This window comes from Aspergillus vadensis, assembly GCF_003184925.1.
Source record: "Aspergillus vadensis CBS 113365 unplaced genomic scaffold BO88scaffold_1, whole genome shotgun sequence".
NCBI classification, from domain to species: domain Eukaryota; kingdom Fungi; phylum Ascomycota; class Eurotiomycetes; order Eurotiales; family Aspergillaceae; genus Aspergillus; species Aspergillus vadensis.
This window is the reverse complement of record NW_020292039.1, coordinates 1,908,515-1,921,467: the sequence shown is the minus strand read 5'-3', so window position 1 is coordinate 1,921,467 and position 12,953 is coordinate 1,908,515. Positions and strand designations below refer to the sequence as shown.

Genomic DNA, 12,953 nt, shown 5'->3' with positions numbered 1-12,953 from the left:
TGGAGAACCATTTTCTGCCGCCGCAATGAGCGGCACCGCCCCACAGCGCGGGCCTTCACCGCCCTGGCCCGGCCGCGGAGGTTCAATTAATTGTGGCACCAGTTGCCGGTCGGGAACGCAATCAATCGCGGAGATCAATCGCTATTCATAGGCACCCGTCGACCATCGTTGTTTGAGATGCCACTTGACACGTCCCTATGATACGTATTATTCGCGATGTCAATGAGTCGACCGGGGCCACAGTCAGAAGCCCAGTCATCGCTGATCCAGCCTTATAGCGACGATGAACCAGCACAGGACAGCAGCCGCCTTGATCCACAGCATCCCGATGTACCTTTAAGCGGCGGGCTACGTGAACCGTGAGTTTCTGGCCAGCTTAGCATCCGCTTCGAGGAGTCGTGCGCTAACAACTGTACATAGCCTGTCATTCAAACGCAAACAGAGACAACACTCGCGCTCGAAATTCCGATTTCCTAACTTCTTCTCGAATAGTTCTGCTGAGCCTGCGACAAGTACTGGACTTGGCTCGTGGTTTCGGAATGAACAACGCTCGGATGACGCCCAGCCCTTAGGGGAGCCAATCAATGGCAACGGCAATGGGAACTTGGCGCACAAAGACTCGGGATTCTTGGACTGGTATGTAGAGGGCCCAGGACGACGAGTTGGTTATGACAACCTTACGGCAATCGATTGGATTTTCGAATACACCAAAGAAAGACAAAGGAAGAGGCTCCTCTATGCGAGCGGACAAGGCGTTGTTGGATATCTACGCAAGCTATTGGACGCCAGTAACGTCTGGATCGTGTTGATTGCTACAGGCGTATTGGTTGGGATCATTGCGGCTGGTATCGATGTTGCTAGTGATTGGTTAGCAGATCTTAAAACTGGCTATTGTAAAGCCGGCCCCGGGGGCGGCAGGTTCTACTTGAATCGGAGCTTCTGCTGCTGGGGGCATGACGGTGAGCCGCTAGTACTCAGAGATCTCAATCCCCCTGCTAACGGATTCACGCCAGATATCTCTGATTGTTTAGACTGGACACCATGGAGGAAAGCCCTGGGTGTCTCCTCGCGGGGTGGGGGATATGCTTTGGAGTATACCTTTTACATTCTTTACTCTGTACTTCAGCCTCTCCGAATACCGTTCAGCAGTGTGTTAATCAAGAAACAGGTGTTCTTCGCCATTTGCGCGTGCGTTTTGGTTCGGACCTACGCCATCTACGCAAGACATAGCGGTATTCCTGAAATCAAGACCGTCCTTGGTGGTTTTGTAATAAGGCATTTCATGGGGCCTTGGACCCTTGCAATCAAATCGTTGGGTCTTGTATGTACGAACTTGTGCCCATCATTGCATCCTTGCTGACATATCTAAGTGCTTGTCTGTCGCATCCGGCATGTGGCTCGGTAAAGAGGGCCCTTTAATCCATGTCGCATGTTGTTGCGCTAGTGTTATGATGAAGCCATTTCATAGCCTCAATCATAACGAAGGTATTTCTCATGGTCCCTTACTGGATGTCTTGGGCTAATTGTACAGCGCGGAAACGCGAAGTGCTATCAGCAGCGGCCGCAGCGGGCGTCTCCGTCGCTTTTGGAGCGCCCATTGGCGGTGTCCTGTTCAGTCTAGAGGTAAATTTCAAAAATCATCACGGAAATCTGGATTCTAACTATATTTGAACAGCAACTGTCGTATTATTTTCCGGACAAAACAATGTGGCAGAGCTTTGTCTGTGCCATGGTTGCATCCGTCACCCTGCACGCGCTCAACCCGTTCCGCACGGGCAACATCGTCCTTTACCAAGTCAAGTATACACGCGAGTGGCATCGCTTTGAGATGATACCTTTCGTTATTCTTGGTATCGTCGGTGGTCTTTACGGGGCATTCCTCATTCGTTTGAACATGAAGATTGCAACCTGGCGACGATCTCGGAATTGGGCTCGCCCGATCATTGAGGTTGCGGTCGTCGCTCTTTTGAGCGCTCTGATCAATTTCCCGAACCTGTTTATGAGGGCTCAGAATTCAGAACTTGTTCATTCTTTATTTGCAGAATGTGGGACTGGAACTGTAACTGATGATCCTTTCGGCCTTTGCAAGACGGGCGCCTCGTCAGCGGGTACTATCGCTCTCTTGCTCATGGCTGCTCTCCTGGGTTTCTTTCTTGCCTCGTTAACCTTCGGTCTGGACATACCCGCGGGTATCATCCTTCCATCTGTTGCTATCGGAGCACTGTATGGACGTGGCTTGGGAATGACCTTTCGGATGTGGCAAGAGGCTTATCCGGGATTCTTTTTGTTCGGCAAATGCGAACCAGATGTCCCGTGTGTGACCCCTGGAATATATGCAATCATCGGTGCAGCTTCGGCACTGGGAGGGGCCACGAGGATGACTGTATCAATCGTGGTCATCATGTTCGAGCTTACTGGTGCTTTGACTTATGTCATTCCCATCATGATTGCAGTCATGTTGTCCAAATGGTGCGGTGACATATTTGGAAAGCGCGGTATCTATGAGTCTTGGATTCAGCTGAACGAGTACCCTTTCCTCGATCACCGTGATGATACGACTCCACCGGACGTTCCCGCTCATAAAGTGATGACCACTGTTGATGATATGACTGTCATCACCGCTGTTGGTCATACGATCGATTCACTTCGTGGCCTCCTCCTAACGACCTCTTACCGCGGGTTTCCGGTCGTTACCGATACATCGAATCCCATCTTGCTGGGATACATTTCGCGCAATGAGCTTACGTACGCTCTCAAGTACTCTACCAAGCCGTCAGACAATGAGTTGTCAGGTGCGACGCAGGTCTTCTTCAGCCACCAACCCTTTGCGGATCCTGCTGAAACCCTGGATCTTCGACCTTGGATGGATCAAACGCCCATTACACTCAACAGCAACACCACGTTTTTGATTGTGCTCCGCATGTTCCAGAGGCTAGGTCTCCGCTATGTTCTGCTCGCCGATAAAGGTGTACTTCAGGGACTGCTGACGAAAAAAGACGTATGGTCTGTGGTCAGCGGCCCGGACGCCTACAAGGACGAAAGTCTCCGCGATAGGACGTTCAATCCGGGAACTATGGCAGAGGAAGTTGGCTTGCTTGACAGCGATGATAGGACCAGCCTTGCCAGCACTATAGAAAGACGACAGTCGCTTTGAAGTGTCTCTTGAGCGATGCATCGAAACATATACTTTTCATCTCACGCTCAATGTCGACTTGAATTACCTATTTTGCATGTCGTGATGTGTCGTGATATCTTGCTATAAGTTTTGAAATATGTATTGAAATTGGGTAACTCGGAGTTTACTAACGGGATCTTGTTTTTCTTGGTTTGTATGCCTCAGATAGTGGCTTACGGCGGGATTGTTGTGAGCATGTATCTAGACTTTGCTTCAGTAGTGTAAATAGTACCCTTTTAAAGAACCCACCCGTCCTTTACCCCAAACTATAAAATCATCCCGGAGTAAACACAAGAGAGAATTGATATGCATGAAGCAACAACGGTGATGTCAATTGGTATGCTCAAAGCAAAGCACATGACAGGACAAGCAAATGAACCCCACAATTTCTGCCCGCCTTATCGCATCCCACCGCCTTTCCAATCTCCAATCGGAATGTCCCATTCAGGCCCTCCATCCATCGGCCTGTCTCGATCAATCGCCGCGGCATGCAATCAGTACACTTCTAGTCCCCTTATAAACGATCGGATCTTCTTCCTCCCTCCACTTCCTCAATACAAACATTCGAACCACGCCCCATCCACCAAGATGATGGTCGATCCCTTCGAGGTGCGCATGCGCTTCACAGCGCAGCTGCAGCACCTGAACGCCTCGGTGACCTCATCCCAAAAAGCAGCGCATTATGCGCTCAAATACCGCGACATGGACGAGGACCTACACTCGTGCATCCTGGAGCAATTAGAAAGAGTGAGTCCTCCCACACCTTCTTTCCAATTCACCTTTCATATACGCAATTAAGCTAACATGCACTCTCTTTCTCCCCCAGAACAACATGAACAACCGCGCCAACATCATGTACTTCATCGAACAATTCTGCGACATGGCCACGAAAGAAGACCACGCGCCCTACGTTCGCATGATTCAACGCGACATCCTCCGCATCGTTGATTGCGTCGCACCCGCCGACGGCTCTGGCGCCGCGAACGTCAAACACGTCCGTCGAGTCCTGAACGGTCTACAGAGCAAGGAGATCCTCTCCGCCGAGACAATCGCGGAGATTGATGCGGGCTTGAAGGATCGGGAAACTCACCCTGCGCATCTGGATCTGGAAGCCGAAGAAGGGGGTGCTGGTGGTGATGGTGGTGGTGACGCGAGGTCCAAGCATGGGACGCCGAGAGGGTCGAAGGGCAGTGGGATGCGTGTGGATAAACGGCAGATTGAGCAGCGGATTGAAGAGGATCGAGAACGGAATAAGCGACTACGGGAGAGTATGTGGACGGTTAGTGGGGATGATGGGGATGAGCATGGGAAGTTCTGGGATGAGGCGAGTGATATTGGAGAGGATGATTTCTTGGCTGCGAATGAGGAGGTGACGGAGCGGAGGCAGATGATTGGTGCGAGGTGATGCTGGTGTTGATTGATGATGTCGTCGGGGATTATAAAAGCATGTACTTGCGATGGAATGGTGTTTTGGCGCTGTGGGTATCGCTTTGCTACGGGGTATTTGGCATGCATGGGCGTTTTAAAGAGAATTGCAATTACAGGACAATTATTTTACAGCATAGACCAAATTACTTTTTACTTGACATGACCAAATTGAAAATGAAGCTAATCATCCTGCTAAACTATATCCGACCCACTTGCAGCCGCCCGCCTTCGGAAAATCCCAGACGCCGACCAAATTTGCTGGATCTCGATCTTGAATTTTTGAACGACTTTTGAGCGCAATAACATTTCTCCATGTTTTTACATGTCACACGGGGGACTTTCTAGATCCTCTATGTTCTCTCAGTTTGTAACAGCAGCAAAGGGGTTATTTTCTCGACAGGACTCCGACGAATCTTCTCCCAAAAATCTGCGCCCTACAACTACTACCACTACTACCACCTCCTCCGGCGCCCCATCTGAAAATACATCGAAAATGGTCACGGCAACAAGACAGCGGAAATTCTCCGCTGAGAAGCAACAATCCTCGACAGAGCCCGAAGTCAATGGATCGAATGGAAAGCGCAAGTCCGAACCGGTGGGCGCTGAGCCCACTGAGACCCAGAGCAAGAACAAGCGGCGGAAGAGAAGCAGTCTAGAGGCGACGACACAGGAATCACAGACCAAGCCTTCGAGTAACAAGAAGTCGAAGAAAATGACGGAGTCGACTGGGGAGCCTGAGCAGCAGCAAGAGGAGGAAAAGAAACCTTCAGCAGCGCCGGCGCCGAAGAAGCACTTCCGCTTTGATAGCGAAGAGCCGGAACTTCCGGAGGTTGCGGCTATTGAGGAAACTACGGAGGCACAACAGGATGAAGATGATGACAGCAGTGATGATGACGAGGCCCCAGAGACGGTCGATAACTCTGCACAGCTGTCGAAGATGAGGATGGAAGCTAAGAAGCAGGAACGGGCTAGGCAAATGTGAGTGATGCGCGCATTCCTTATTTTTGGCAATATATTTGGGTATATTCTGACATTCTTTACAGAGAGGAGCAATTGAAGAGGGACAAACGGAAACAATTGGATGAGCTGCGCAAATCCCAGGCGAAGTTGGCGAAGAAGAAGGAGGCTAAGGCCGAGGACCTGTTGTCAGAAAGCACAGAAACTCTTCAAGGAACTACCACGCAAGATGCGCGACGATCGGCCCTCCCCGCTCTTCTTCCCGATGATATTCTTAACGCAGCCCCTGATGTCCGGCCCCCGACACCCCCCGCGGAAGAGAGGTCTATCATGCAGAAGAAGCCCAACAAGCTACGATTCCTGGATAAGAAGGAGAAAGCGCCGAAGGATGCGCGAGTTGGAGATGTTACTATCCGGGTGTTGGATGACGGTGTATCCAAGAATCCATCAAAGACGGTCCTGCCGCCCAAGGCCTCCAAAACCGGGCGCAATGCCAAGCAGAATTGGCTGAACAAATCCCGCAACACAGGCGCTTTGAATGGGTTGAGAAGGACGACTGGCGGTTCCTCGGGATTCGTGCGCAAATAGCAGGTCTTGGGCGCTCTTTTACGCTTTCCCGTCTCGAGAATCAAACAAAATATTTAATAGAGCAATTTTGTGGATCCAACAATGGGCGTAGTGTTACGGTGTGCATAACATAGCAACTATTTACTCTTTAGGGTTAGATAAGTTCGAAGGGTTGTTACTGAGCTTTGTAGCGGAGCACTTGCGATACTGCCAATGGGTACCACTGAAACTTTTACCATAATAGGATATCAGACGACAGTTGTAATACAAAGACATCCCTGATATAAAGAACAAGTACTACGGCAGTTGTATGCATATTTGACCGGGAGTCGTACAACCGGGTAGAAAGTTGGGGAAGTGTACGATCTACACGCTGCAGATCATTGCTTTCTTTTTCTCGAAGCAGCACCAAACCAGGCCGTCGGGGTTATTCAAACGAGGGTCTCATAAATACAGACAAATCTCAATTTTACCAGTAGGGAAAGGAAAGAAAAAAGAAGAGAGAAACATAAAGAGGAGGGGCACCGGATTGGGCAGATTGGCAGCCTCTGGCGGGCGCACGTGCAGAGCTTGGAGCTCCATTTGATCGGTTCGACTTTCTTCTCTCCATCAACTTCTCTCTCTCCCTCTCCCTCTTCCTCCCTCCTGTTCAATTTTATCTGTCCACCTTCTACCAAAGATTCCCTACCCTGCGATTCGCCATTCATTTGCAGATTATGCTCTGAGCAGTGTCTCATCCCCCCCACCCCCTATCCCACCATGGTTACTACAGAATCCTCTCCGCTCCTCCCCCAGCATCACCTCCCGACTTCCTCCAATACGTCACCGCGAGGAAACCGTCCGCCGCGGACAGTCACCTTCAACCCATTGGCAACTGTTAGCACCTACCATGACTCTACCTCCGCAGATCCCACCTTTAGACCTCTCCAATCCGGCTCGTCATCTGCACCGCATTCTCAGGAGAGCCATTACCGACCGACCGGCCTCTCCGCCCTGAATAGCAAGCTCCGCCGGCGGAACAGCCATGGCGCTCCGTTCAGCACCACAAACACCCCAATCGCTGCAGCCCCCAAAGTCGGACCGCAAAGAACGACGAAAAATGCGCAGAAGCTGAAATTGCTTCCCGATCCAGTGACTGAGGCTGAGGAGGAACTCGGTGGTGATGACTTTCCGTCCGATGTCTATTCGCAGATTGCCCGAATCAAAGAACCGACAGCGAGGAGTCATGCTGCAAAGTTAGGAAAGGCCGACAGAGAGCGTTTGCCGCGAGTGACTGCATACTGCACGGCCAATTCGTATCGACTAGAAGGGATAATCAAGTTTCTCAAGTCTCGCTCCAAGACCCGCGGTGCCAACCCAAAACTCTACGACGAATGTGTCTACTCGCCATATGACTACGGCTATGAGGAGAAGCAAAATGGCACATGGGGTCTGTCGAATAATGGAATAAACATGGGGGATGGCCACCCTAATCAACGGCCGTCCAATGAGCGCCGCTACTCGGACAGTGTGGTTGAGGTCCAGGATAACACAAACTCTCGGCGGGAAGATCTCATAGACCTACAGGACTCTCAATCCCACGCCACCGATATGGACCATGCTTCGACTACTGCTGTCTCGGACCACCAAGGAGATGTACATCCCGACTTTGACACGACGATCCATACCCCTGAAGTGTTCCTGTTCGATTACGGCACCGTCGTAATATGGGGCATGTCACCTGCCCACGAGTCACGATTCTTATCCGATGTTTCCAAGTTTGCTGCTTCCATCCTCAGTCCCGAAGATACCCAGGTCGAGAACTTCAATTTCTACTATGCTCGCGAATATCAAGCCCGGATATACAACGACTTCATCTCTCTGCGCGACCCGCGTAACCACATGATCAAACTGGCCATCTCCCACGCATTGGCACAATCTGTCAAGACCTCCCTATTTGAAGACCTCGTCTCTGAGACCATCTCCAACACCGCACCCCTACCCGCCCAGATTGCCCAGACAGGCAGTGTCAATCTCACCCGGCGCCAGATCAACATGCAAATCGGCGAATTGTTCATCCTACGAATCAATATCCACCTGCAAGGCTCGGTTCTAGACTCTCCAGAACTCATGTGGGCTGAGCCCCAGCTAGAACCGGTTTACCAGGCCGTCCGCAGTTACCTTGAAATGGACCAGCGTGTAAGCCTGCTCACTGAGCGGTTGGACGTGATAGCGGATCTTCTTGCCGTCCTCAAAGATCAATTAACTCACCGCCACGGTGAGTATCTTGAATGGATCGGTAAGCACCTTCTCACCCCCTGCATCAACCTGTTCTAATCGACTAACACACGTCACAGTAATTGTTCTCATTGCGGCAGAAATTCTAGTCGCAGCCATCAACATCGTAGTTGACTTGTACGCTGGCGTGGAGTGAACACTACCTACACTTTCTACTAACAATTACTACTACTTTTGCCTTGTTTACATCACCCAATAACACCCTTTGCTATACATCTACAGCCCCATCATCACTGCATCACACCACACCACACTGAGTGTCCTCTTTCACTATTCGTTCACTTCAGCGGAGTTAAGGGGTTCGGGCATACATCTGTCATTTAAAGTGGGAACAGGAGTGAAAGTGGGAATTACCAAAGCAAAGCCCTCCTTGCATCGCTACGGACAATACATATCTATCTATATTTAGTATCTATTATCGATTCCTCTACAAATAACTTATCTTAAGCTGTATATTACACCCATTGATTGCTCCACAGTCGATTCGAATCTACCATGAACTTATTTAAGCTGATGTCAATCTGATCATTATGCAGCTCTGTCACTCTGGAGGATTGACCAGTCGGTATCTCGTCCTGAAAAAAGGGCTTTTCGTACATGAACCATCATCTGTCTGGCCTTGTATCATGTGATATGATCCATGCACATATACTAGTAGCTACCAGCTACACAGAGCAACGGATGACTATTCTATAATGAAGAAGGCAGGTGTCTCCCCACTTCCCCTCCTACACATACACACAACAAGAAATAATAACGCTTTTTGCCCATCGTATACTATAGAACACATAAGAAGAGTAAAGAGGGAGGATAGAAGAGGGGCCAGGAAAAGGCCCCAAACCCCCAAGACGAAATGAAATATAACCCGACGGTTGAAATAACACCCATTACCAGAATAACACAAGAAAAAAAATAGACCACCACGAAAGGAAACGAAAACAGTCCATATAAAAGTAGAAATAAAGTAAAAAAGAAAAGAAAAGTCTAGGGTATGGTTATGGTATAAGTTGATAATCACCCCTCCCTCTCCTTAGCTTCCTCCTCCTCCTCTTCCTTGGCATCCATATCCATCGGCGTCGTCTCATCCTCCACACCACCATCACCCCTCTGCTCCGCAGATTCAGGGTTATGGCTCCCGCGATCACTAGTAGCACCCTCCTTATCATTCGCGGACCCATTACTACCGGGTTGAACGCGGAATGACGAAGTCATATCATCCTGCGACGGGGCGGGAGCTAGTCGCGGCAACGAGGACGACGAATCTCCATTACCGTTATCACCATCAGCAGCTGCGGCGCCAAATTCCGTCGCATCCTTATCCTTGGCGTCTTTCTCCTTCACTTTATCTTTGCTGTTGCTTTCATTGTTGTTCTCATTGTTCGCCGCCTCATCCTCTAGATTGGCATCATTGGGCAAGTTGGATTTCCTGGATCGCTTCACGCGCAGAGGCCTTTCCTGGGGCTGTACATAATCACATCCATTACCATTAGCGAACCTTCAACCCTATACCAAAGAGGTAGAGGAAGGTAGAACTTACAGTAGGCGGTTGCTCATCGGAACTCCCCTCCGTCTCGTCCTCCAGGAACTGCGGCGCACCGGCAGCACCATTCTTCCCTGTCTCTCCACCCGTCACGGCCGCGACATTCGTCATCATGGCTGATGCCCGGGCGCGCAGTTCCGGGTTCACGCCGGCCTGCGCTTCCTCCGTCATGCCGGTGACCTTGGCCAGTCGTTCCAGGAGAATGCATGACTCGAGGCGCATCTTCTGGATGTATTGCCAGCCACGACGGTTGCGGAGACGCATCAATTCATTTTCTTCTTCGATCTCGTTGAGGCGCTTCTTTAAGGCCAGGCATTTGCGTTTGTAGGCGTTTTCGACGCTGGGGGGGTTGGAGGTTGTCGAGGGTTGGCGGGCTTCTTCCATTGTGGTGATGGGTGGTGTGGTGTTGTTATTGAGAAGTAGAGGGTAGGCTTGAGTGGCGCGATTGATGTGTTGTTGTGGTGTTGGTTGATGGTCAAGGGATGTCGGAGGAGCGAAGTGGTTGGGGAGGAATTTAGGATGTTCGGAGTTGCGCGATTAGGGGGTAGTTATAGTGAGGCGGCGCGAGTGACTCCGAACAGGTAGAAAGATTACCCAGGGTAATTGATGAATGAGAAGGGAATCCCCGAGGTGAATTGGATGGCAGCGAGGCGGATCTGAGAGGAATGGATGGGACGAGAATCAGGTCGGAGCTGAAGCCGAAGCAGAAGCAGAGCCAGTCACGTTCTGCCGGTCGGGGAGGCGGGCGGTCAGCGGAGTCTGGGGTATAACACTACACTACTATACTAGTATTTAAAGGCGCAACACACTAAAGCTTCATTATCGTCATTACATTGCACTAACTCCTAAAAGCTACTGTCCATGAGAAAAAAGACGGATCTATCCGTGCAAAGAAGTAAACATAGCGCTAATGTCCACCAGTAGTCGGCAACCCAAGGAACACCTTGAATGAGTCGTAACTATATATTCGCGTCAGCATCCAGCCCTCAATCTTATCACAGCATCATCATCATCACTTACATCAACCATTGGAATCCAGTCAATGTACCCAGCATGACAATTCTCACAGGCAGTCCATTCCACAAGCCCGAGAACCCAATATTGCTATAGATCCTCGACACAGCAGTCATAGCTCCCTCGCCAGCTAAACATCATCAGTCATAACCCTAAACGCCATAAATCGATAATAATGAAAACCAGGATAACTCACCTTTCCGATCCGCATTCAACTTACTCACCATAACATCCGCCGGGTGGCTGACAATGGCACAGAAGATACCCGCAATATAACCTCCCAGAAAGCTGACTCCCGTCTGCTGCAACCCATTGAACTGCTCCTTAGGCTTGCCCAGCGTCTTATAGATAAACTTGACCGTCTCCTCAAATGTCGCAAACTTCGTCATGGTATAGGGGATCTGTCTCGCCCACAACGGATACAATCCTTTATACAAGCCCGACATGCCCTCCTGCGCCACGATTTTGCTCCATCCCTCGCGCAGTGTATGCGCAAACGGCGGCAGCGTCGTCTGCATGCGCACCTTGATGGCCTCCATCGGACAGAGGGCCATATCAGCGAAGAACTCGGCCGAGGCACTGGCGCCTAGGAAGACGACGGTACGGTTCGCATTCGGGAAGAGCTGGTCTCCATAGAGGTATTTGAAGTATTCGTAGAAGCCGTATTTACCGGCGCCTTGGAAGGAGTAGCCAACGAAGGTGGGGGTCCAGCCGAAGAAGATGCCACGGAGGCCTTCCTTGGAAATGATGGTGCGCCAGGCGGAGAGGTTGGAGGTGTAGATCTTGGGGTCGACTTGACGGCGGCATTTTACAAGGTCGAGGGGGGTAACGGCTGTGTGAGTTGGGCCTGTGGGGAGAGATTGGAATTAGGAATGGTGATGTGGTTGGTGATAGGATGGTTATACGTACCGCAGGCTGTTCGAGGTGGTTAGTATAGAAGCTCTGTGATGCAAAAGAGGGCTAGATGGTAGCCTACTCACCGATGATTCCTCCGAGTGTGCAACTGGCAAAATACTTGGCCGAGTTAGGTTCAATCTTACCCAAGGGGTACTTGGGCTTTTGTGTCGCCATTGCGAGAGCTTATCTAGGAGGGGAGCAATGGAAGCTTATCGATTAAAAGGACAAGAGTGGAGAGGGGAGAAGATGGGGATAAATCTACCGAGCAAGGTACGTGAACAATCTGGTATAGGAAAATTCAATGGATGAAAACGTGTACTACTATCCACACTACTTATATTTACTTTGTACCGTGTCAGCCCGCAGGCCATGTCGTCAGAGTCTCCAGTTAGGGAGGACAAACAAGTCGCGGTCCAGATCCATTCGCCAGTCCAACGGCTAATCGGCACCCGCGCAATGAACTCTCCCTGCACCGGATACGTTCCGATTTGCCGTTTTTGGAATGGATACTTCTTTGTGAGAACCTGAGATCTACATAAGCAGTGAATTAATCACTTGGTGGTTGTTCTTTTATTCATAAGTAATAGTTGGGTTGTGAGATGGTGCAGATCGATGACGTCAGTGCATCCGGGGTGGCCGGAAGGAGTAGGGCAAGAATGTTATGGATCTCTATCTATCTTCTATAGACATAACTATAGATCATGTAGCAATATTACCATTTGGTCGAACAAGACAAGGTGATCTAGAATACGATAAATTCATGGGTTATTGGGATTAATAAAGTACGTCCTAACCACTGCTCTGCTGAGTCGAACTTATCATCCTGCTGCAACGCCTGTGCATGGCAAAAACAAGCTAGCTACACCAACAGCGGCTTCGAGTTGAATGTAGCCTTTAAAGGCAGCTCTGCACTATCAGGTGTCGGCATCCCAATTCTCGTGGTTTGCTGGGAGGATTAGAAATACCACTACTAGTCAGAGAGGACGCTCCTCCAGCGTCTTAGACAAGCTGGGGCCCAGATTCCCATCCCTTGTCTTGGGTCCAGATGTATGTTCCCATGGTATCTTCTTGATCGATCATAAAATAAGCCAATATGAT

General features: G+C 50.2%; 6 protein-coding genes across 6 annotated transcripts; 4 read left to right on the top strand and 2 right to left on the bottom strand.

Moving 5' to 3' along the window:
- The first annotated feature begins 132 nt into the window (after positions 1-132).
- Positions 133-3,429, top strand: BO88DRAFT_400366 (chloride channel protein). The gene is made up of 7 exons (XM_025705546.1): positions 133-359; positions 421-959; positions 1,014-1,117; positions 1,169-1,321; positions 1,371-1,485; positions 1,532-1,623; positions 1,676-3,429. The coding sequence occupies exons 1-7, from the start codon at positions 217-219 to the stop codon at positions 3,152-3,154; spliced, it is 2,625 nt and encodes an 874-aa protein (XP_025568478.1). The 5' UTR covers positions 133-216; the 3' UTR covers positions 3,155-3,429.
- A 265-nt stretch (positions 3,430-3,694) lies between these two features.
- Positions 3,695-4,762, top strand: BO88DRAFT_400365 (CTD kinase subunit gamma). Its single transcript, XM_025705545.1, has 2 exons — positions 3,695-3,922; positions 4,002-4,762. The coding sequence occupies exons 1-2, from the start codon at positions 3,764-3,766 to the stop codon at positions 4,578-4,580; spliced, it is 738 nt and encodes a 245-aa protein (XP_025568477.1). The 5' UTR covers positions 3,695-3,763; the 3' UTR covers positions 4,581-4,762.
- A 107-nt stretch (positions 4,763-4,869) lies between these two features.
- BO88DRAFT_400364 (uncharacterized protein) lies at positions 4,870-6,351 on the top strand. The gene is made up of 2 exons (XM_025705544.1): positions 4,870-5,581; positions 5,647-6,351. The coding sequence occupies exons 1-2, from the start codon at positions 4,956-4,958 to the stop codon at positions 6,146-6,148; spliced, it is 1,128 nt and encodes a 375-aa protein (XP_025568476.1). The 5' UTR covers positions 4,870-4,955; the 3' UTR covers positions 6,149-6,351.
- Positions 6,352-6,764: 413 nt separating this feature from the next.
- Positions 6,765-8,830, top strand: BO88DRAFT_400363 (YagE family protein). Its single transcript, XM_025705543.1, has 2 exons — positions 6,765-8,405; positions 8,464-8,830. The coding sequence occupies exons 1-2, from the start codon at positions 6,887-6,889 to the stop codon at positions 8,538-8,540; spliced, it is 1,596 nt and encodes a 531-aa protein (XP_025568475.1). The 5' UTR covers positions 6,765-6,886; the 3' UTR covers positions 8,541-8,830.
- Positions 8,831-9,084: 254 nt separating this feature from the next.
- BO88DRAFT_400362 (uncharacterized protein) lies at positions 9,085-10,605 on the bottom strand. Its single transcript, XM_025705542.1, has 2 exons — positions 9,942-10,605; positions 9,085-9,865 (listed from the first exon to the last, which is right to left on the bottom strand). The coding sequence occupies exons 1-2, from the start codon at positions 10,326-10,328 to the stop codon at positions 9,419-9,421; spliced, it is 834 nt and encodes a 277-aa protein (XP_025568474.1). The 5' UTR covers positions 10,329-10,605; the 3' UTR covers positions 9,085-9,418.
- A 152-nt stretch (positions 10,606-10,757) lies between these two features.
- BO88DRAFT_400361 (putative mitochondrial phosphate transporter Pic2) lies at positions 10,758-12,152 on the bottom strand. The gene is made up of 5 exons (XM_025705541.1): positions 11,939-12,152; positions 11,868-11,873; positions 11,155-11,805; positions 10,965-11,088; positions 10,758-10,903 (listed from the first exon to the last, which is right to left on the bottom strand). Exons 1-5 carry the CDS (start codon positions 12,027-12,029, stop codon positions 10,852-10,854), a joined length of 924 nt encoding a protein of 307 aa, XP_025568473.1. The 5' UTR covers positions 12,030-12,152; the 3' UTR covers positions 10,758-10,851.
- Positions 12,153-12,953: the final 801 nt, after the last annotated feature.